General features: G+C 44.8%; 2 protein-coding genes across 2 annotated transcripts; one reads left to right on the forward strand and one right to left on the reverse strand.

Annotated features, from left to right (window-relative positions):
* Positions 1 to 12,036, forward strand: LOC117395324 (interleukin-6 receptor subunit alpha). Its single transcript, XM_059007500.1, has 10 exons — positions 1 to 697; positions 3,361 to 3,612; positions 4,571 to 4,694; positions 5,403 to 5,578; positions 6,395 to 6,555; positions 7,174 to 7,315; positions 8,564 to 8,613; positions 9,328 to 9,415; positions 9,800 to 9,905; positions 10,346 to 12,036. The coding sequence occupies exons 1-10, from the start codon at positions 619 to 621 to the stop codon at positions 10,644 to 10,646; spliced, it is 1,479 nt and encodes a 492-aa protein (XP_058863483.1). The 5' UTR covers positions 1 to 618; the 3' UTR covers positions 10,647 to 12,036.
* A 3,412-nt stretch (positions 12,037 to 15,448) lies between these two features.
* On the reverse strand, positions 15,449 to 23,282 carry she (Src homology 2 domain containing E). Its single transcript, XM_059007501.1, has 6 exons — positions 22,410 to 23,282; positions 20,303 to 20,429; positions 17,443 to 17,670; positions 17,096 to 17,321; positions 16,626 to 16,745; positions 15,449 to 15,889 (listed from the first exon to the last, which is right to left on the reverse strand). The coding sequence occupies exons 1-6, from the start codon at positions 22,938 to 22,940 to the stop codon at positions 15,706 to 15,708; spliced, it is 1,416 nt and encodes a 471-aa protein (XP_058863484.1). The 5' UTR covers positions 22,941 to 23,282; the 3' UTR covers positions 15,449 to 15,705.
* Between the last annotated feature and the right edge of the window lie 138 nt (positions 23,283 to 23,420).

Here is a 23,420-nt window from a genome sequence, read left to right on the forward strand (position 1 = left end):
GTTTCCTAAACCCATTAAAGTGACATCGTCCTCATCTCGGGCTACTTCGTACATTTTCTTTCTTTCTTTTTTTGGCATCTAATCTATTCGGGCTATTTCGTATTTTTCTCTCTTAATTATATTATTACGATAGCTTACTTAGACTTCACTTTTGCGGTTAACAAAATGACTAAAGTGTAATGTAATCGCATCAATAAATTCAGCCTGCGTTCTGGGAAAGAAAAAAAAAAGTTTGGCAGTTAACGGGTTAAGAGAAGTATATTGGAGATACTCGTTGAGAGAGAGAGAGAGAGAGAGAGAGAGAGAGAGAGAGAGAGGGAGGAGGAGGAAGGTGCTGCTACAAGTGGCATTTAAGTTGTGGTACAGACTCATATTTACATATCTCTCTTGCTAACTTATCTGTTGGTGAAGTGTCTGACGTCTCTAAATAACGCGCTTACTTCTCTCCGTCTTCTTCTTCTTAAACCCTGTTGCTCGTTGAATTTGATGCAGCCGTGTGGTGTCTTTTGATTGTGTGGGATTGTGTTTCTGAAGAAGGTGGTGGGATATGAACAAGCTTTGAAAGGCAACAAAAGTCGTTTAAGATCCCTCTTGCCCCCGAATGGAAATCTAATCGAAATGAAAAGTATTTGGATGCTGTGCGTCTCCGCGGCGCTGGCGGTGTTCAGCTCGGCCGAAGATCAATGTCCGAAAAAAGGTCAGCAAGTTTATTAATTAATTAATTAATTAATTAATTAATTAATTAATTAATTAATTAATTAATGTATGTATGTATGTATGTGTTTATGCTTTCATTGTGGTTGTCTTAACAAGGAGAGCAGATACTTGCCGGATGAGATTAGGAATGGTAAACAGAATATGTATTATTATTATTATTATTATTAATATTATTTTAATACAGATATCGGAGATTTGCTGAATAGGATGACATTAAAGGGGAATTTGTGTACGTGGAAGAAGACGGGAGTCCCCTTTTTAAAAGTTTTAAAAGTTTACCGCGGTACATTTACAGTAATTTCAGGGTTTTTTTTGTAGAGTACCGTTTATTTATTATTATTATTATTATTATTATTATTTCTTTATTTATTATCAGAGCATAGTCTTTGTTTTGTTGTCTACACGTTGCAACACAGTGTAGTTTTTGTAACGGTTGATTCAACATACCAGTAAAACCATTTCAATCGATCAATTTAACCCAATATTGTGTTACTGGAAATGGACCTGTGTATTATTATTATTATAAAAAATTCAACCTTATGTCCCACAAAGTAGGTCATTAAAATAAGTTACAAAAGAAACCAACTAATTTAACCAATATTCACTTCATGTATTTGTAGATTCATTCTAGTGTATATTTCCGTGTTAAAGGTGATCTTTTTATTTTCTATATTAAATATTTTACAGTAATATTGAACAACTTTTACCATCATTTTAAATAAATAAATAGTCAATATTAAGGTATATTTACTGTAAAAAATACTTTTTTTTTTGTTTTTTTTACAGTCTATACTATTATTTGTTTATTTAGCAGACGCCTTTATCCATGGCGACTTACAGAGACTAGGGTGTGTGAACTATGCATCAGCTGCAGAGTCACTTACAACTACGTCTCACCCGAAAGACGGAGCACAAGGAGGTGAAGTGACTTGCTCAGGGTCACACAGTGAGTCAGTGTCTGAGGTGGGATTTGAACCGGGGACCTCCTGGTTACAAGCCCCTTTTCTTTAACCACTGGAACACACAGCCTCCTATATCTGTCTCTGTAGGCCCACCAGTGGGATTAATGTATGTTTACAGACTGGCATTCCAGTGACTGTATTTAATGTGTGGTGCCCATTTGTTTAAAATCATTGTCCTTTCTCACTCTACCATCCAGAGATAAGTAACGTGTTTAAAATGTACAAACACTGACTGATTGTGTTATGGGAGTGAAGGACGCTAAGGACAATCTGTCCCCCTTCGGCTGGATGTATTACAGAAGGTGTGAATCGCAATTGTGTGAATCTTGACTTCAGTGACTGGATCCAGAAACCTCCTGGACTGTGATAATAAATCAGTTTTTATGCATTTAACTAGAGAGACGGTATAAGAGAGAGATTGATAGATAGGTAAATATACTTCATGAAGAAGACATGTCATGGATAAACTGAAAACACACTATTTTAATAATTTATTGAGCGAGTTTTCAGTTTTATATCGATGGCCTTTCATCTTCATGTAGTATCTCCCATGATCCTGTTGGTTCCTGATTATCCCTAGAGAGAGAGAGAGAGAGAGAGCTGTCTGCTGTTTTTAAATTCTGAGTGTGTGTGTGTGTGTATATATATATATATATATATATATATATATATATATATATATATATATATATATATATCTACTATATAACCACACTATCCAGATATATATGGCTATCTATTTAAATATGTCAAATTGATTAAATCTATAATTTCCATAGTAAACCACAGACAGGCGCTATTGAAATGTGAATCTTGTAAAAGTAGATTCAGTGGTTGAACACAATGTTTCGCTGACACAAGCCACAGGAGACAGAAAAGCAGATGTAATCAAAAATAAAAAAGACAGCAGTGGCTTCAGTTCCTGCTTCTATACGCTCATTAGAAATCTCTTCGATTGCATTAGAAGTACCTAGACTTCCACTGTGACCTGTGGTGCCGCATCAGAAAGCCGTACTGCACTGCTTTGACATCAGAAAGTCGTACTGCACTGTTTTGACGTCAGAAAGCCGTACTGCACTGCTTTGACATCAGAAAGCCATACTGCACTGTTTTGACCTCAGAAAGCCGTACTGCACTGCTTTGACATCAGAAAGCCGTTCTGCACTGTTTTGATGTCAGAAAGCCGTACTGCACTGTTTTGATGTCAGAAAGCCATACTGCACTGTTTTGACGTCTGAACCGTGCTGTTGATTTGAATGTTTATCCCAGTACTGGCTTACTGTACATCAACACCAAACCCACGCAGTCTGGGATTCAGTGAAAACCAAGGGAACGCGGGTTAATATTTCACAGCCTGACAAACACGGATGGCAAACAAGTGAATTGGCAGCCTGGATTTATCATGAAGGCTCTCTTAACAGGCAGGTCATCAAACTGGACTCAAGATTTACCAGATAAACTGCCGTGCTGCGCAAAGACAGCTGGCCTTCAACGCTTCTTACCTCAAAGTGTAAATTAAATTAACCTTTTTTGATTCTCTCTCTCTCCTCTCTCTTTCGTTTCTTCTTGCCCCTCTCCCAACACCCTACCCCCCCTACCCCTCTCCATCTCCCCTACACCTCCATTCCCCTCTCCCTCCACTTCTCCATTCTACACTCCCCCTATCCCTCTCTCCTCTCAGTCTATTCGCCTCTCTCTCGGCTGCTCGCTCCGGGCAGCGCCGTGACCCTTCACTGCGGAGGGGACGCCTCGCTCCCGGGTCTCTCGGCGCCGGCCGAGTGGAGTCTGAACGGGAGGCCGCTGCGCTCGAACCCGCAGAGGACCGTCAGCGAGGACAGCGTCCTCATAACCGCGGCGCGGATCAACGACGCCGGGAACTACACCTGTCACCGAGGCGGCCAGATCATCTTCACCGTGAACATCACCGTCGGGGGTAGGTCTGTGCATGCCGGCTGCTTTCCACGCGTCTCCCTTGTCGTGATTTAAAGTTTAAAATGGTAAAACTTATAAAAGCACAGCAAAGTGTGATAAAGCACAGAGAGGTCTGGTGAAGCATAGGGAAGCATTGTAAAGCACAGAGAGGTCTGGTAAAGCATAGGAAAGCATTGTAAAGCACAGAGAGGTATGGCAAAGCATAGGGAAGCATTGTAAAGCACAGAGAGGTATGGTAAAGCATAGGGAAGCATTGTAAAGCACAGAGAGGTCTGGTAAAGCATAGGGAAGCATTGTAAAGCACAGAGAGGTCTGGTAAAGCATAGGGAAGCATTGTAAAGCACAGAGAGGGCTGGTAAAGCATAGGGAAGCATTGTAAAGCACAGAGAGGTCTGGTAAAGCATAGGGAAGCATTGTAAAGCACAGAGAGGGCTGGTAAAGCATAGGGAAGCATTGTAAAGCACAGAGATGTCTGGTAAAGCATAGGGAAGCATTGTAAAGCACAGAGAGGTACGGTAAGGCACAGGGTAAAGCGGCAGGAAGGGAGATTGCCCAACGATCAGAGTGCAAACCGCAGGCGTGCTGTTCCCATCGAGAGAGAGAGAGAGGGAGAGAGAGAGAGATGGACGCGTCTGCTTCCTTCTCCCTCCAGTTCAGTTGCAGAGCGGCGCAGCCACGCCTCAAAACACAGCGCCTCATCCCTGCACAGTTCACGCTGACCCTCGTTCACCCTTTAAAAGTTCGACACCTCGTTCACCTTTCCACTGTCGTTTGCCCCCACGTGATTTTTCCGTGGGTTTCCCACAGTTTAGCATAGTTCATTTTATTTGTATTTTTAAATCTGCTTTAACGCACCTCTCTGTTCGGGTTCGGGTCTGATCCCTCTCGCTCCGTGTCGGTGCCGGCCGGCCCGTGGGTTCGGGGTTCCGGTTTGATCTCTCGTTCCCGGTCTGTTCCAGTTGCTCCGGAGAAGCCTGTGCTGTCCTGCTATCGGAAGGTTCCCACTCAGAACGTGCGGTGCGAGTGGAGCGCCACCAACAGGCCGATCCCCGCACCCTCCTGCAAGCTGCTGGTCAGGAAGCGGTAAGTTCTCAATCTGTTTACATTAACATTATTATTCATATGATTCAGCTTGCAGAATGAATGTAAAACCTGGACTGGCTGAAACTGCTCTGCAATGCGAGTCATTATTATTATTATTATTATTATTATTATTATTATTATTATTATTATTATTATTATTATTAAGGTCACTGAAATACTGTGATATAAATATTCAAACCTGCTGAATAATGTGACGTTAACATATTGAATTACACATCATTTGTGTAGCATTGCATATACTGAATTGAAATGGAAAAATGTGACATTTCAAAATCTAACATGAAACACTACTGCTATTATTGCTTCCTTCCGGTAGACATATCTTTTTGCGATATCATTTTGTAGTTTCTTTGACATGATAAAATATCTAAAATGATGTGTGTGTCTGTGTGTGTGTGTGTGTGTATATATATATATATATATATATATATATATATATATATATATATATATATATATATAATTTTTTTTATTAACAGTAAAATTCTAAGCGATGCAAAACATTGTCCACAGCTGTATGTTAACCAGACCTGGGATTGTACAATTACAGTTTAATTGCAATTAATTCAGAATTTCCCTATTTTTTTTATTTTATTATTTTTTTTAATTTTTACAGTAGTAACTGACCCCTAGATGTGCTTTCCATAGTGTAGCTGCAGGGTGGTGATGGTGCCAGTTTCCCCGCAGGTTGATCGGCCAGTCCTCCCAGTATAACTGCACCTTCTCCAGTATGAAGCAGCGCTGCTCCTGCGTGCTGCCCCATGTGGAGGGGGACACTGTGCTCTACCTGGTCAGTCTGTGTGTCTCCAACAGCGCCGGGGCCCAGAAGAGCGAGGACCAGACCTTCACTGGAGACAGCATCAGTGAGAGAGGGGTGGGGAGAGGGGAGAGGGGAGAGGGGAGAGGGGAGAGGGGAGAGGGGAGAGGTAGAGGGGAGAGAGGGAGAGCGGAGAGCGGGAGGGGGGAGTGGGGAATGGGCTGTACTTCTATTCATTAGTGTGTATGTCTGGGAGATGGGGAGGGGGTAATGAGTAAGGAGAGGGGTGAGTGTGTGTATGTAAAGCAGACTTTTTGTAAATATTTTTTTGCAGGAGTCATTTTTAAGTTTTCCCCACATGCTTTTCCCATGTGTATACTATATATTAGTTTACTCTGGTTTGCCATGTTTACCAATATGCTTTACCATACTCTCTGTGCTTTACAATGCTTCCTTATGCTTTACCAGACCTCTCTGTGCTTTACAATGCTTCCCTATGCTTTACCATACCTCTCTGTGCTTTACAATGCTTCCTTATGCTTTACCAGACCTCTCTGTGCTTTACAATGCTTCCCTATGCTTTACCACACCTCTCTGTGCTTTACAATGCTTCCCTATGCTTTACCATACCTCTCTGTGCTTTACAATGCTTCCTTATGCTTTACCAGACCTCTCTGTGCTTTACAATGCTTCCCTATGCTTTACCAGACCTCTCTGTGCTTTACAATGCTTCCCTATGCTTTACCAGACCTCTCTGTGCTTTATCACACTTTGCTATGTATTTACTGTGGGACACTTGTTTTTTATAAAGGGCAGAGTACATTATAAAAAGCAAATAACCAACTGACATTCCTAAAAAAAAAAAAAAAAAGCACAGCTTCCCTCCCACCCCCTAACGTCGTTGGTTCCCTTCCCCTGTCAGTCAAGCCGGACCCACCAATCAACGTGCAGGTGCACGCCGTGATGAGGTCATCGCGGAGTCTCTGGGTCAACTGGTCAAAACCCCTGAGCTGGAGGACTGATTTCTATAGACTGCGTTACCAAGTGCGGTACAGGACCGACCAGCAGAGGGAGTACAAGCTGGTGAGTGGAGAGGGGAGGGCGAGATAGAGACAGAGAGACAGACAGACAGAGAGAGAGAGACAGCTGATAGACACATGTTGTTATTATCATTAAGCTGACAGAATGACTGTTCATTTATCGAATGTTTATTCCCATCCATTTATCACACTTACTATGTGTTCGTACTGGACTTTACTCATATAAGCAAATAGTTACTATAAGGGTTAACTGCACTGAGTCGAATTCACTCTTATAAGTTACTATGTGCTTTATTTTGCTCTGACTTGAACAGATTTGTATTGTACTTTCATATCTGCTCTTATCTGTATGATATTCTGTAATATTTTGTATTGTGATAACTTGTAACAATTGTAAGTTGCCCTGGATAAGGGCGTCTGCTAAGAAATTCATAATAATAATAATAATAATAATAATAATAATAATAATAATAATGTAAAACCTGGACTGGCTCAAACTGCTCTGCATTGGGAGTATTATTATTATTATTATTGTTGTTGTTATTATTATTATTATCATTAAGCTTCCAGAACAAATGTTATGTATAATGTGTGAGTCAGCCTCGCCCCCTCCCTGCCCTCTGTCTGACTCTGGTGTCGTCGCCCCCCCCCCCCCCCCCAGCTCCCCTCGCGGGACCCCCGCCTGCTGATCTCCGATGCGGGGCCGCGGCGCCGGTACGAGGTGCAGGTTCGAGGGCAGGAGGAGTTTGAACACGGGCAGTGGAGCGCCTGGAGTCACGAGGCATACGGACACACCTGGGCAGGTAAGCCCTGCGAGAACGAGCATGCAATAATAACACTGATAACAACCGTGCAATCTAGTAATGATAAAAACAATAACAATTGGTTTTTTTTTTTATATAATAGGGGGAAGCTTAAAAAAAACACAAAAAAAAATGCTGGGGTGAGGCGTTTTGCTTTACCGTACTTTACCACACTTTACCATGCTTTACCACACTTTACCATGCACTGTGTTGTTCCAATTGACGTTGTTCTTAAATTTCATTTTCCTGTACTAATGGAAAAAATAAATGGTGTTTTAATCTGGGGGACGATGCGGGTTACTCAGACCTTTTCATATAACACATAGATTTATTATCTGATTAATGACTCAATCGATGTGGCCTCTGAGCTGTCTCTGTCTCTGTCTCTGTCTCTGTCTCTGTCTCTCAGCTGTATTGAGTTTCAGCCACAAACAGAACTCGAGACTCTTGGCTTTAGAAATCGCATTGGTGTCACTGGGAGGTGAATCTTAGCTGGGCTCCGGAAGGCTTAGCGACTCCTTGTGAAATGAACGACTGACAGATTGCTGACCTTTTATAGAGAGAGAGAGAGAGAGAGAGAGAGAGAGAGAGAGAGAGAGAGGGGGAATAAAGTGAGACAGAAAGAGGAGGAAGAGAAACCGGAAAAGAAATAAAGGGAAAAAGCTGTTCCATTCAAGTAGATCCTTGTGTTTAAATTATCAGACCAGCAACTCACTCACACTCTCTCTCTCACACACACACACACACACACACACACACACAGACTCACACACACACACTCACACACACACACATACAGACACACTCACACACACACACACAACACAACACAGACACACACACACTCTCTCACACACACACACAGACACACACACACAGACACACACACACACTCACACACACACGCACACAACACAACACAGACACACACACTCTCTCTCTCACACACACACACACACACACACACACACAGTTGAAAACGCCTGCTGTCCAGTCTCGAACAGTAAACGCAGTCTCAAACCAGAGAAAATCCATTCGCTGGTCTTTCTTTTGAGAGATGAAAACTCCCAAAGCCATGAACTGTCATGAGCAGCATCGTTTTTTGTTTTTTTTTATTTCTTGCAAAACATCGATGTTACAAAACTAGAGATTAAAACAGCTTTAAACTTCTACCTGGGTGAGAGGCACACCCCAGCAACGTGAGCCAGAAATCACCCTGAAAGTCTCTCTCTTCTTGTTTTATTGCAGAACCAGAGCTCCAGACCCAAGGCTACCAATCCACCCACAGAGTGCACAAGGTCAGCCTGAGATCCACAAACTCCATTCATTTCCCAGGGATGGAATCAGACTCCCGCTGCACAGCAGTGTGATCCAGTCCTGGTGTCACTAGGAGTTTAATAATCAGACACACCTGAGCTTGTTAGCTAGACACACTGGGGCTGATCAAGCTGGTAGCAGTAAAACCTGGACTGGGTGACACTGCTGTGCAATAGGAGTCTTACTGGCATGTCTTTATACATTTTCTGATCTCAAAGAACAAACAGGAATATACAGAGATAGTAGTTCTTGGAGATAGGGTGGTCCTGATCTGTGAAGGACCTTGTAAGTCAATTTGGTAACTCGTTGGTAGCCAATTTATTATTATTATTATTATTATTATTATTATTATTATTATTATTAATAATTAGTCATTTAGCAGATGCTTTTATGCAAAGTGACTTACAGAGACTAGGGGGGTGAACTCTGCATCATCAACAACTGCTGCTGCTGCTGCTGCAGAGTCACTTCCAATAGGAGCTTGTTTGTTTTACGTCTCATCCGAAGGACGGAGCACAAGGAGGTGAAGTGACTTGCTCAGGGTCTCACACACACACACACACACACACAGGGAGTCAGTGTCTGAGCCGGGATTTGAACCTCCTGGTATCGAGCCCCTTTCTTTAACCGATGCACCCCCGGGACCCCAGCGCTGGGGTGTAATGTGCTGAAAGCCGTGTTTGGTTCCTCTGCAGGGCGTGCTTGCTGGCACTGTGGGAGGGACCGTCGACACCCTCTTCTCCCAGTCGGAGGGGTCTGGATTGGGGGAGGAAGAACTGGAAGGTAGGTCCTGTGCAGAGAACGGAAAGCGAGGGGGGGAAACCCGATTTTAAATCAAACGCAAGTTGATAGACTCTTGGTTACAGCTGACTGAAACATCGCAGTTTACTCAACAAAGGTGTTTTTAAAATCTAGATTCACTTTGTGTGTGAGTCATCTCACCCTGAGATCATTTTGCAGCTTTCCTGTGGTGAAACTATTCATATACCCTGGTTTACCATGCTTATTAATATGCTGTACCGTACCTCTCTGTGCTTTACAATGCTTCCCTATGCTTTACCAGACCTCTCTGTGCTTTACAATGCTTCCCTATGCTTTACCAGACCTCTCTGTGCTTTACAATGCTTCCCTGTGCTTTACCAGACCTCTCTGTGCTCTCTCTCCCAGTCCAGGCCTCCTCTAACGGCAGTGACCTGTTGGCTCGACACACAGGCTGGGTGACAGGAGTGACTCTGCTGGGAGCCGTGATCCTCGTCTCTCTCTTCATTGCACAGTAAGAGCTATTCATCCCCAGTCCTTGGGTCCAGAACTCCCCTCATTATTGGAAGTTTGAGGATTAACTTTGAGAAGGGGGCTGCTTCATTATCTTCACTGTGCTTTGAGAAGGGGGCTGGTTCATTATCTTCACTGTGCTTTGAGAAGGGGGCTGCTTCATTATCTTCACTGTGCTTTGAGAAGGGGGCTGCTTCATTCTCTTCACTGTGCTTTGAGAAGGGGGCTGCTTCATTATCTTCACTGTGCTTTGAGAAGGGGGCTGCTTCATTATCTTCACTGTGCTTTGAGAAGGGGGCTGCTTCATTATCTTCACTGTGCTTTGAGAAGGGGGCTGCTTCATTATCTTCACTGTGCTTTGAGAAGGGGGCTGCTTCATTCTCTTCACTGTGCTTCACTCTGATCAAACACACCGCATTGAAAGACTTCTCCTTCTTGCAGGTATCGGAAGAAGCTCAAGGCCCAGCTGTTGAAACTGGGGGGTCTGGCACCCCATTTCCGGCCCCCCTTTGCCAAGGTGAGGGAGCCCCAAATGACCTCTGATCTCCAGGGGATCCCCCTGTCCTCTCCCCCCAGTTCCAGAGCCCAGGCAGAGGGGAGAGAAGAGCCCGCCCCCCTGTCCAGCCCTGCCCCTCCCTCCCCCCTTCACCTCATGAATATGGGCTACTTCCTGGTGCCCCTCAGAGAGCCACAGGGGGGCCCTTCTCTGGAGCCACGCAGCCAGGAGAGTGAGGAGACTTAACTGTCAGCGACCCCCCCCCCCCCCCAGCCACCCAAAGCCCTTTCTATTGTACTGCTGTTATTAGAGCAATGACAGATTTCTGTAAAACCTTAAGTTACCACTGACTCACTCACTCACTCACTCACTGTGTGTGACCCTGAGCGAGTCACTTCACCTCCTTGTGCTCTGGATGAGACGCAAAACAAACGAGCTCCTGTTGGAAGCGACTCTGCAGCAGCAGCAGCAGCAGTTGATGATGAAGCAGAGTTCACCCCCTAGTCTCTGTAAGTCGCTTCGGATAAAAGCGTCTGCTGAATGACTCATTAATAATGTTGCCAGTGCTTACAATAAGAAGAGAGAGAGAGTGGAAGATGGTTAGCTATCTTTCAAAGGGAGGCACCAGTGATTATGTTAATCAATCTAATAAGAGGTAAGAGAATGGATTTTACAGACGGTATGCTCTCTTTCAAAGGGAGGCACCAGTGATCATATAACCAGTGGTAATGAATCAGCTGCATGGCACATACATGGAGTTTAAGCCCGTGGGTAGCTCTGCTGTCCTGGGCAGGCGGTAATGTTGCCCATGCTGAGAAACCATCTCTCTCTCTATTGAGAAGCGAGCTGACGTCTGCAGCCTCCTGGGAGGCTCCAGTCTAGCGCTGGCAAGTCAAACCTGTTTTTTTTTTTTTTTTTTTTATTATAATTATTTTTGTAAAGCAGCAGTTGCTGTCGAGGCTGCTGTGTGTTTTCGATGGCTTGCTGTCAGTTTCGTCGAGGGCCTGTGCAGACTGTGGGAGAGCTTGTGAATAATGACGAGTGGGTGGGTGGGCAGGCGTGGGGGGATTTTCCATCAAATCGATGAGAAATCTAGAAATAGAGTCAAAGGGAAGTGAAACCAAACAACTCTGAGAGAGCTTAATGTCAATGCAACTATATATATATATATATATATATATATATATATATATATATATATATATATATATATATATATATATAAAAATTCTTGCACAGTTTCCCCCCATGGTTACCCGATGCATTTTTGTCAGGTTCTTTTACACGTTTCCAAGCATGAAATATTGAAAATAGCTGCACAAAAGCAGCTTTGGACACATAATAAATACTTTTTATTTAGTTTATTTTGTTTTCATTTAAATTTTTTTCCAGATTTCTTTCCATAGTTTTATCTGGGGGGGGAGTGTGAAATGGCATCCACCTTTTATTTATTTATTTTGAAATATATAAATATAATGCTGTATCACATTTCTTTGCTTTTCTTATAGCACTCACCTAATTCGAATCACGTTTTTTAAAACTGTACTGTACTGTAAATATGTGGGTAGACGTGTTGATTTCTCAATTTGTATATGAGCTATTCTGTGTAAAAAGATCAATAAATGTATAAAGATTTTATCTGTTTTCTACAGCGACCTCGGAAATATGTTTTTGTTGTTGTAATTTATTAATATCCCTGTATCCTACCAGTGGCTTTCTGTTTGGGGTGGGTGACAATCTCGTTCTCGATAAGTTGTTGAGACATCAATGTTAACGTAGTGTGAGAAAACGCTGCTGTTGTAATAGCTCTGGGAACGAAACTTAAAAGAAAATCTGAGACTTCCGATTAGGAAATTCTTGCCAAGTCGTGTTACCCAATAATAGTAATAAAACAATAACTATTTTGTTAAATTCTAATTCTGCATTGTAAAGCACAGAGAGGTCTGGTAAAGCATAGGGAAGCATTGTAAAGCACAGAGAGGTCTGGTAAAGCATAGGGAAGCATTGTAAAGCACAGAGAGGTCTGGTAAAGCACAGGGAAGCATTGTAAAGCACAGAGAGGTGTGGTAAAGCATAGGGAAGCATTGTAAAGCACAGAGAGGTCTGGTAAAGCATAGGGAAGCATTGTAAAGCACAGAGAGGTCTGGTAAAGCATAGGGAAGCATTGTAAAGCACAGAGAGGTCTGGTAAAGCATAGGGAAGCATTGTAAAGCACAGAGAGGTCTGGTAAAGCATAGGGAAGCATTGTAAAGCACAGAGAGGTGTGGTAAAGCATAGGGAAGCATTGTAAAGCACAGAGAGGTCTGGTAAAGCATAGGGAAGCATTGTAAAGCACAGAGAGGTCTGGTAAAGCATAGGGAAGCATTGTAAAGCACAGAGAGGTCTGGTAAAGCATAGGGAAGCATTGTAAAGCACAGAGAGGTGTGGTAAAGCATAGGGAAGCATTGTAAAGCACAGAGAGGTCTGGTAAAGCATAGGGAAGCATTGTAAAGCACAGAGAGGTCTGGTAAAGCATAGGGAAGCATTGTAAAGCACAGAGAGGTCTGGTAAAGCATAGGGAAGCATTGTAAAGCACAGAGAGGTCTGGTAAAGCATAGGGAAGCATTGTAAAGCACAGAGAGGTCTGGTAAAGCATAGGGAAGCATTGTAAAGCACAGAGAGGTGTGGTAAAGCATAGGGAAGCATTGTAAAGCACAGAGAGGTCTGGTAAAGCATAGGGAAGCATTGTAAAGCACAGAGAGGTCTGGTAAAGCATAGGGAAGCATTGTAAAGCACAGAGAGGTCTGGTAAAGCATAGGGAAGCATTGTAAAGCACAGAGAGGTCTGGTAAAGCATAGGGAAGCATTGTAAAGCATATTTTATTTTAAATGGTAAGCTAACCCTTCTAAAGCACGGTGTGGCACGGCACGTTGAAGAATAGCAAGGTTTGGTGGAGATGAGATTCCTGTTCAGTTTAGGACACCCCCACACCCCTCTTTTCTACGGTTGTAGTTTTTACATTTTTTTTTTCCATTTGATCGTTTTGGGGTTTTTTGTGTGTGTGTGTTTTTTTTACTTCCTCATTTTTCAAAGGGCTGGTTATAGAAAGCCTGAAGCCACAACGGATCCAGATGTGAGCCCAGCACAGGAGCAGTGAGCGGGCTTCAAAAACAGCAAAACCCACCTCTGCATAAAGACCGCCTCACATAAGGCTGTTATATTGCACACCTGATTCTCTCCTATTGATGACAATATTAAAGCCAAACCCCTGTATTCAGTATTAAAGCTGTCCCCCTGTATGCAGTATTAAGGCAGTCCCCCTGTATTCAGTATTAAGGCTGTCCCCCTGTATTCAGTATTAAGGCTGTCCCCCTGTATTCAGTATTAAAGCTGTCCCCCTGTATTCAGTATTAAGGCTGTCCCCCTGTATGCAGTATTAAGGCTGTCCCCCTGTATTCAGTATTAAGGCTGTCCCCCTGTATTCAGTATTAAAGCTGTCCCCCTGTATTCAGTATTAAGGCCGTCCCCCTGTATTCAGTATTAAGGCCGTCCCCCTGTATTCAGTATTAAGGCTGTCCCCCTGTATTCAGTATTAAGGCTGTCCCCCTGTATTCAGTATTAAGGCTGTCCCCCTGTATTCAGTATTAAAGCTGTCCCCCTGTATTCAGTATTAAGGCCGTCCCCCTGTATTCAGTATTAAGGCTGTCCCCCTGTATTCAGTATTAAGGCAGTCCCCCTGTATTCAGTATTAAGGCTGTCCCCCTGTATTCAGTATTAAGGCAGTCCCCCTGTATTCAGTATTAAGGCTGTCCCCCTGTATTCAGTATTAAGGCTGTCCCCCTGTATTCAGTATTAAGGCTGTCCCCCTGTATTCAGTATTAAAGCTGTACCCCTGTATTCAGTATTAAGACCAGCCCCCTGTATTCAGTATTAAGACCAGCCCCCTGTATTCAGTATTAAGGCTGTCTCCCTGTATTCAGTATTAAAGCTGTACCCCTGTATTCAGTATTAAGACCAGCCCCCTGTATTCAGTATTAAGACCAGCCCCCTGTATTCAGTATTAAGGCTGTCCCCCTGTATTCAGTATTAAGGCTGTCCCCCTGTATTCAGTATTAAAGCTGTACCCCTGTATTCAGTATTAAGACCAGCCCCCTGTATTCAGTATTAAGACCAGCCCCCTGTATTCAGTATTAAGGCTGTCTCCCTGTATTCAGTATTAAAGCTGTACCCCTGTATTCAGTATTAAGACCAGCCCCCTGTATTCAGTATTAAGACCAGCCCCCTGTATTCAGTATTAAAGCTGTCCCCCTGTATTCAGTATTAAGGCTGTCCCCCTGTATTCAGTATTAAAGCTGTACCCCTGTATTCAGTATTAAGACCAGCCCCCTGTATTCAGTATTAAGACCAGCCCCCTGTATTCAGTATTAAGGCTGTCTCCCTGTATTCAGTATTAAGGCCACTTGCTTCCTCTTTAGTCCTGAGTTCTGAATTTTCTGTTAAGAAAAGGAAGTTGGACGGGACAGTTTGTTTTTGTTTCTTTACACAATAAAAATGATTTTATTTAATGTTGTCGTCATCGTTGTTGTTGTTGGTGCTACTTTTGCAGCCAGCATCATATTAAAACAAAACAAAAAAACACAAGAACAACGATCCGTACAATATTCGACATTCTCCATTATAAATACAGGGAATCGTACAGAAACACAGGCTTTCCTCTTAGTTCCTGTGACTCTCCTGAACTCTTTGTGAGGGAGAGAGAGAGGAGAAGGGGAGAGAGGCAAAAGAAAGGCATTCGTATTTGAGTGACCGAAGAGGGAGGGGGAGAGAGAGGGGCTGAGATCATTCAGTAATAAATCAGCCTGCTATTACTTTTTTTTTAATTGTTGAAAGAAAGAAAGAAAGAGAGAAGAAAGAAAGATAGAATTCCGCTCACTTCACACCAAAAATATATATATATATATCTCCCACCCCCCTGTGTGAGAGAGACAAGCCAATGGGATCAGTGGTGCCGGTGCAGTGGGTGGAGCAGAGCCATGTGCTCCGCCCCCTTGAAGGGGAGTTTCTGAGAGGGGGCGGGCTGTGTGAGAGACGAGGAGGGCCAATGGGGATCAGTGGTGCCGGTGCAGTGGGTGGAGCAGAGCCATGTGCTCCGTCCCCTTGAAGGGGAGGTTCTGAGAGGGGGCGGGCTGTGTGAGAGAGGAGGAGGGCCAATGGGGATCAGTGGTGCCGGTGCAGTGGGTGGAGCAGAGCCATGTGCTCCGCCCCCTTGAAGGGGAGTTTCTGAGAGGGGGCGGGCTGTGTGAGAGACGAGGAGGGCCAATGGGGATCAGTGGTGCCGGTGCAGTGGGTGGAGCAGAGCCATGTGCTCCGCCCCCTTGAAGGGGAGTTTCTCTCGGGTGTAGTGATGCACCACTGCGGGGATGCTGTCCAGCACACAGCTGCTCTGGTTCAAGGTGAACTTGTTGTCTTTAGTTTGAGCCACGATGATGTGAACACAGCCCTGGCTGGTCCTGCAAAGACAGACAGATACTTCAGTTAGCCCCTCTTCTCAAATGTATGATTAAAGAAACAGACAGACAGACAGATACTTCAGTTAGCCTTCAATGGCTTCCCTCCAATCGAGTTGTGAGCAAAACAAGCCTGTGTTTGCATGTATTACAGAATTTATGTTGTGGAAAGCATACTACCTGCATTAGCCATGGGGTGGGTGTACTACATATGGCATTTGTTTATATATATATTTTTTTTTATTACTTTACATATTTATAGATTTTTTTTTTTTTTAAAGTGACTCATTGCTGTGTTAATACTGCCATCTAGTGGGTTAGTTGACCATGTTTTTTTTTGTTTTAATATGCTTTACCAGACCTCTCTGTGCTTTACAATGCTTCCCTATGCTTTACCAGACCTCTCTGTGTTTTACAATGCTTCCCTATGCTTTACCATACCTCTCTGTGCTTTACAATGCTTGCCTATGCTTTACCAGACCTCTCTGTGCTTTACAATGCTTCCCTATGCTTTACTAGACCTCTCTGTGCTTTACAATGCTTCCCTATGCTTTACCAGACCTCTCTGTGTTTTACAATGCTTCCCTATGCTTTACCAGACCTCTCTGTGCTTTACAATGCTTCCCTATGCTTTACCAGACCTCTCTGTTTTTTACAATGCTGTCCCTGTGCCCTATCGCACTGCACTGTGGGGTTTGTAGTGGTTGGTTTCTGAGGTGTGACGTCACAAAGCACTCACTTCAGGGCGATGGAGTACTTGCTGTTTCCTGATTCGCTGTTCCGGATGAGGAAGCTCGCCTCCTTACAGGGCTGCAGAAGAGACTCCGCCTCCCCCCGAGAGATCGAGCCGTGATACCAGCTGAAACACACGCCACACGCCACGCAACCGTGAGACACACGCAACACGCAAACCCTGGCTCACTCCCACCAGCTGCTGCCACCTACCTGCTCATTTCAATAATACACCTGAACAAGGGGAGCTCTGAACCCCAGGACTGGGTGCAGCAGCAGCAGCAGCAGCAGGGCTAGTGTGAGTTTCTAACCCTGCTCAAGCTCCTGGCTCCTGATCGTTTCAATATTAATAATAATAGATTTCATTGAGGGGAGCTCTGAACCCCAGGACTGGGTGCAGCAGCAGCATACGCTCTGTGTCTCTATTCAGTATCGAGACAGGTCACTATACAGCCCTGGTATCTGCTCCTGTCCTACCTCTGCTTGTCCAGGGGCAGTGTGGGGTCCACCCTGCTCTCTGCTGCCTCGCTGCTGCCCCCTGCAGGCTGGGGCTGGGGCTGCGGCTGGCTCGAGGACAGCGGCTGCTGCTGCTGCTGTTTCAGCACCTTCTGAGTCCAGCTCTTCTGCCTGTGGTGCTGCTGCCGGGTGGGGCCGGGGGGCTCGTCCTTCGAGGGGGGGGTGCGCTCGGAGCTCTCGAACTGCACTGTGAGGGGGAGGGGGGGGGAGTTAGTTATGCTGACCCACAATATAATATTTTGAACAAATGATTTTTAATCATACACCCTGCCCCTCTGCTCTCTCTTTCCTCTCTCTCTCTCTCTCACCGGACAGCGCCTTCACGATCTCCTCTTTCTTCCATTCCCAGGGCTGCTCGTACTCTCCCGCGGGGCGCTCGTCGTTTTCGGGGCGCGCCCCCTCCCCCTCCCCCTTACCCTCTGGGGTGTCGTAGAGCTGGGCGGTCTGGGGGGTCCCCCCCTCCCCCTCGCTGGGGGGGTCGTACAGCAGCGGCTGCTGCTTGCACAGGAGGTCCTTGGAGCCGCGCCTGCGAATTTCTGAGACGAGAGAGAGAGAGAGAATGAACGTGAGGATATTAATGCTAAACACCTTAGGAAAGTCCCCCACAGTAAAAGCACTGTAAAGCACAGAGAGGTCTGGTAAAGCATAGGGAAGCATTGTAAAGCACAGAGAGGTCTGGTAAAGCATAGGGAAGCATTGTAAAGCACAGAGAGGTCTGGTAAAGCATAGGGAAGCATTGTAAAGCACAGAGAGGTGTGTTAAAGCATAGGGAAGCATTGTAAAGCACAGAGAGGTCTGGTAAAGCATAGGGAAGCATTGTAAAGCACAGAGAGGTCTGGTAAAGCATAGGGAAGCATTGTAAAGCACAGAGAGGTGTGGTAAAGCATAGGGAAGCATTGTAAAGCACAGAGAGGTCTGGTAAAGCATAGGGAAGCATTGTAAAGCACAGAGAGGTCTGGTAAAGCATAGGGAAGCATTGTAAAGCACAGAGAGGTCTGGTAAAGCATAGGGAAGCATTGTAAAGCACAGAGAGGTCTGGTAAAGCATAGGGAAGAATTGTAAAGCACAGAGAGGTCTGGTAAAGCATAGGGAAGCATTGTAAAGCACAGAGAGGTCTGGTAAAGCATAGGGAAGCATTGCAAAGCACAGAGAGGTCTGGTAAAGCGTATTAAAAAACAGCCCTCTGTCTGTCTGTCTGTCAGAGGGACAGACTGCCTCCCTGGCCTCTCATTCTGGTCAAGTCAGTGAATTCAGTTTTGTCCCAAATCTACCAAACGAACGAACGAGGTAAACAAGACCGAGGGGTGAAAGGTCAGCGTCGAGCTGCTGAGTGATGCGCTTCCTGATTGCTGGGAAGCGAGGGGGGGGGGGGCATCCTGAGGCTGTCGCCGTGGCAACGGGAAGACTTTCTGCTGCGCAAGAGAGGGGACAGAGCTGGACAGGAAACAGGAATTAGGGGCAGGAAGCAGGAGAGGAAACTGCGCCCATTGCAGAACTGATAGAGAACAGCGAGGGGGGGGGGGGGGGGGGACACGGGGTCAGGCAGCCTATATCTCCAAAAGCAGCAAAACATTTTTTTGAACTCTGTTTATTGATTTTCCAGTTTTCAGAAAAACAGATTAATCATGAATACATCTCTCTCTAAGGGTGACGCTGCTGTGCAATAGGAGTCTTATTCCCATCCCTGATCTAGCTGTCTATCTAAATATCCCACCACTACCACCAATATACTGTAGCTGTCCTCTCTAAAATCAGCTAAAAACCTCCTTCAACCAACGACTATCTACAGCCAGGGTCTCCAACCCTGGTCCTGGAGAGCCCCTCTCCAGCAGGTTTTATAGCTGTCTTTACATCATCAGTGGCTAAAGATCTGGAACATCTGTTCATCTGGACTAATTAAGCCAATAACTGGTTCAATTAAGTAACAGATTGGTTGAAATGAAAACCAGCAGCCCCAGTAGCTCTCCAGGACTAAGGCTGGAGACTCCTGATCTACAGGGATGGGAATCAGACTCCCGTTGCACAGCAGTGTGATCCAGTCCTGGTTTCACTAGGAGTTTAATAATCAGACACATCTGAGCTTGTTACCTAGACACACTGCGGGCTGATCAAGCTGGTAGTAAAACCTGGACTGGGTGACCCTGCTGTGTCTTATTCTCATACAGAGCTGGCTCTTTAGTTGAAGGGTAAGACGCCATGCATGGAAGATTTAACACCCCCACCCCCTTCCATCCAGCCCTCACGGGGTTAACTCCGAGCGTCCCTGTTCCATAAATACCAGAGTTCACGCTCCTTGCAAAAAAACACAACACCACACACTCAGCCCCCACAGCCCCGCGCTGCAACACAAAGACCCACAGCTCCTTTCATACCAGCATCCTGTCCACCGGCTTCCTGCAATTGAGCCCAGCTGTACCTCCAGACAGCTAGACGCGCTGCTGGACACTTTATTAGGACCTGATCATTCACTAGCCTCTCGGTCCTGCCTTTCACCTTCCTCGGGAGCCCTGGGTTTCTATCTGGGGGGGGGGGGCTCGGTGGCGCAGACAGACAGACAGACAGACAGACAGACTGACTGAGGTTACCATGTGACTCCATGTACACTAGGACAGTTCGGACACTTTATTAGGTCCTGTACCCAATACCTGTTTGCCCAGATACCCAGCCCTGAGGGGTCCATTTTAACTGTAATTGTAATTGATAAGAAAGCACAGCATCGTAAAGCATATTCAAAAAACAAACCAGAGCAAAGCTGACCCTTTGTACAAGCTCTCCATAGTAAAAGCAAACTCACAACAGCTCGGACATTAACCCCGTTGCTTCTGTAGGTATTATTATTATTTATTTCTTAGCAAACACCCTTATCCAGGGCGACTTACAATTGTTACAAGATATCACATTATTTTTTACATACAATTCCCCATTTATACAGTTGGGTTTTTACTGGAGCAATCTAGGTAAAGTACCTTGCTCAAGGGTACAGCAGCAGTGTCCCCCCACCTGGGACTGAACCCACGACCCTCCGGTCAAGAGTCCAGAGCCCTAACCGCTAATCCACAGTTCTGATTTGCTGTGCGTCTGAAATCAAACCACTGGGACTGAAAATCTGGGAAAATCATCAATGCTGAGTGAGTTCATTCTCTATCGTTGTATCGTTCGCTATCGTACCCGTTATGATCAGCTGCGCGTCGTAGGGTTCCATGTAGCCGTCGTTCTCCCCGACTCTCTCCGCGTCCCGCTGGCCCTTCGTCCGCTTTGCATCGTAGGGGTCCGCGTAGTCTTCCAGAATTATCACCTGCAGTGAAGAGGAGGTGCAGAGGGATCTTTACAATGCGTCCCTGTGCTTTACCAGACCTCTCTGTGCTTTACAATGCTTCCCTATGCTTTACCAGACCTCTCTGTGCTTTACAATGCTTCCCTATGCTTTACCACACCTCTCTGTGCTTTACAATGCTTGCCTATGCTGTACCATACCTCTCTGTGCTTTACAATGCTTGCCTATGCTTTACCAGACCTCTCTGTGCTTTACAATGCTTCCCTATGCTTTACCAGACCTCTCTGTGCTTTACAATGCTTCCCTATGCTTTACCCGACCTCTCTGTGCTTTACAATGCTTCCCTATGCTTTACCAGACCTCTCTGTGCTTTACAATGCTTCCCTATGCTTTACCAGACCTCTCTGTGCTTTACAGTGCTTCCCTATGCTTTACCAGACCTCTCTGTGCTTTACAATGCTTGCCTATGCTGTACCATACCTCTCTGTGCTTTACAATGCTTGCCTATGCTTTACCAGACCTCTCTGTGCTTTACAATGCTTCCCTATGCTTTACCAGACCTCTCTGTGCTTTACAATGCTTCCCTATGCTTTACCCGACCTCTCTGTGCTTTACAATGCTTCCCTATGCTTTACCAGACCTCTCTGTGCTTTACAATGCTTCCCTATGCTTTACCAGACCTCTCTGTGCTTTACAATGCTTCCCTATGCTTTACCAGACCTCTCTGTGCTTTACAATGCTTCCCTATGCTTTACCATACCTCTCTGTGCTTTACAATGCTTTTATAGACTTTTAATTCGAGTTTTACTAAAATGGTAAACTTGTAAAAGGATAAAAGACGTCTGCCAAATAAATAATATATATGGCGGGGGGGGGGGCTGGTCTGGAGTCGCATTTTCAGTCTATGGCTCTTGTGTTACATGTCGCTCAGATCCACGGGTCCGATTCGCGTGGGCTTTGCTGCTCGCATTACCGCGCCTCAGACAAAACGCTCTCATGTCACTCCATCTTATGAAAGCGACTGCCCGAGGCGTGATCCGAGCCGGGTTAAGAGACAGTATTCTTTACACAAAGCGGCTCCGATATCCGATCTGGGTTCAAAATAATACTCAGAACAATGCTTTGAGTTTCAACAGTGTTTTTTTTTTTTTTTTTTTTTCAAAAAAAATATTAACCCATTAACTACCTAATAATTTTCTTTGAAAGAAAATAAAATTTAAAAAAATGCCGTGTGCAATGTTTTCAGTGTATATATGTATATATGTATAACCCGTGTGCAATGTTTTCAGTGTATATATGTATATATGTATAAACTGCACACAGTGGACGGCAGGCCGGTCGGAAGCGGATCGGATCCCCTCCGCTCAGGGTTTTAAGTTAATAAGGAAGTCTTTGATCCTCTTTGCCATCGCTGGGCAAACCAACCAACCAACCAACAAACAGAAGAAGAAGAAAAAGCCTCATACACGGTATTAATAAGCTGTGTATTCCTCCTTACACGTCTAGCACCACATCCATTTAGTTTGCAAGTCCTATATCAACAACACACACACACACACACACACACACACACACACACACACACACACATTATATATATAAAGGAAGAAAAGTCATTGATAAAAAACAAACGAAATATTTTGGCACTTTTTTTGAAGGCATATTTAGTTCTTAAAAGTCGGGACGTCCCAACACCGTCGCTTTTTCAGGAGTTACTATCTTTAGGGGAAAATTTTCTCAAATTTTGTCCACACATTGATAGTAATACCTGCCCCCCTCCAAAAAATATATAATAATAATAATAATAATAATAATAATAATAATATATATATATATATATATATATATATATATATATATATATATATATATATATATATATATATATATATATATATGTAAACCCCACGTATGAAGCCATATACAGAATTAATAAACATTCAGAGTTTTCTTCAGAGTCTAAGAGTTTGTATTTTTTTGTTTTTTATTTTATTTTCTTACCGTATCTTGTTTGCTTGCGCACGTTTTGCCTTTTTCTTGATCCGCTCCCCCGGCTGCGGGAGACCCCGCCGCAGAGCCGTTATAATTCTTCCCGTTTTTCTCGTGTTTGTCCACCTTGATCAACCGGCTGATGTAGGTTCTAGCGGAGCCGGGTCCGCCCTTACCGCCCCGGGACTCCTCCAGCCCGGGCTCTGCCCGGGAATTCTTTCGACTTTTACCCGGGATAAAACTCGAGATGTCCCAACTGCTAATCTTGCCTTCTTTGCTCCCGGTCGTGACGGGACCGGTCCTGCCGAGCTCGATTGCCGAATTTTTACGATTTTTACCGGTCAGCACCGAAGCTGACCCTTCCACCACCGCCGAATTCTTACGCCAAGTTCCAGAATGTTTGCCGGCGCTCTTTGCGGCACCCGTGCCGGCCGCTGTCCCGAGTTTAGCCCGGGGGTTCGGTGACGAACCCGTGTCGGAAGCGGATCGGATCCGGTCCGCTCCAGTTTTTAAGTTAATAGGGAAGTCTTTGAACCATGCCATGGCTGGGCAGCCCAAACCAACCAACCAACAAACGAGAAAACTCAACAAAACAAAAAAAAAAACAACCTATAAGCACGTATCAAGACATACACTGTATAGATAAGCTGTGTATTCCTCCTTACACGTCTAGCACCACATCCATTTAGTTTGCAAGACTCATATCTCAACACAAACTCCCACAAAAGTGCGTCTGATTCAAAACCTGCAAGAGCTGCGTTCCTATTACAGTGAAAGGGGGAAAAAAGTATGATTTTTCTCAGTGTTAGCGCTCTCAGATATAAACCCGCACTCCTGTCCCTCATTCCTTGCTCACTGAGCTCTATCTAATTTCTGAGTCGATCAGTTCTCTCACCTTGCCTGCATGTCCCTACTGGGCGTGTCCGCGGTGTTCCATGTGGGCGGGGTTTCGCATTCTAGTACACGCCCATGTGTGGATTTTTTCGGCCCCGTTTTCAGACACACGTGGTTGGTACCGTATAT

Source organism: Acipenser ruthenus, chromosome 35 (genome assembly GCF_902713425.1).
Source record: "Acipenser ruthenus chromosome 35, fAciRut3.2 maternal haplotype, whole genome shotgun sequence".
In the NCBI taxonomy this organism is placed as follows: Eukaryota; Metazoa; Chordata; class Actinopteri; order Acipenseriformes; family Acipenseridae; genus Acipenser; species Acipenser ruthenus.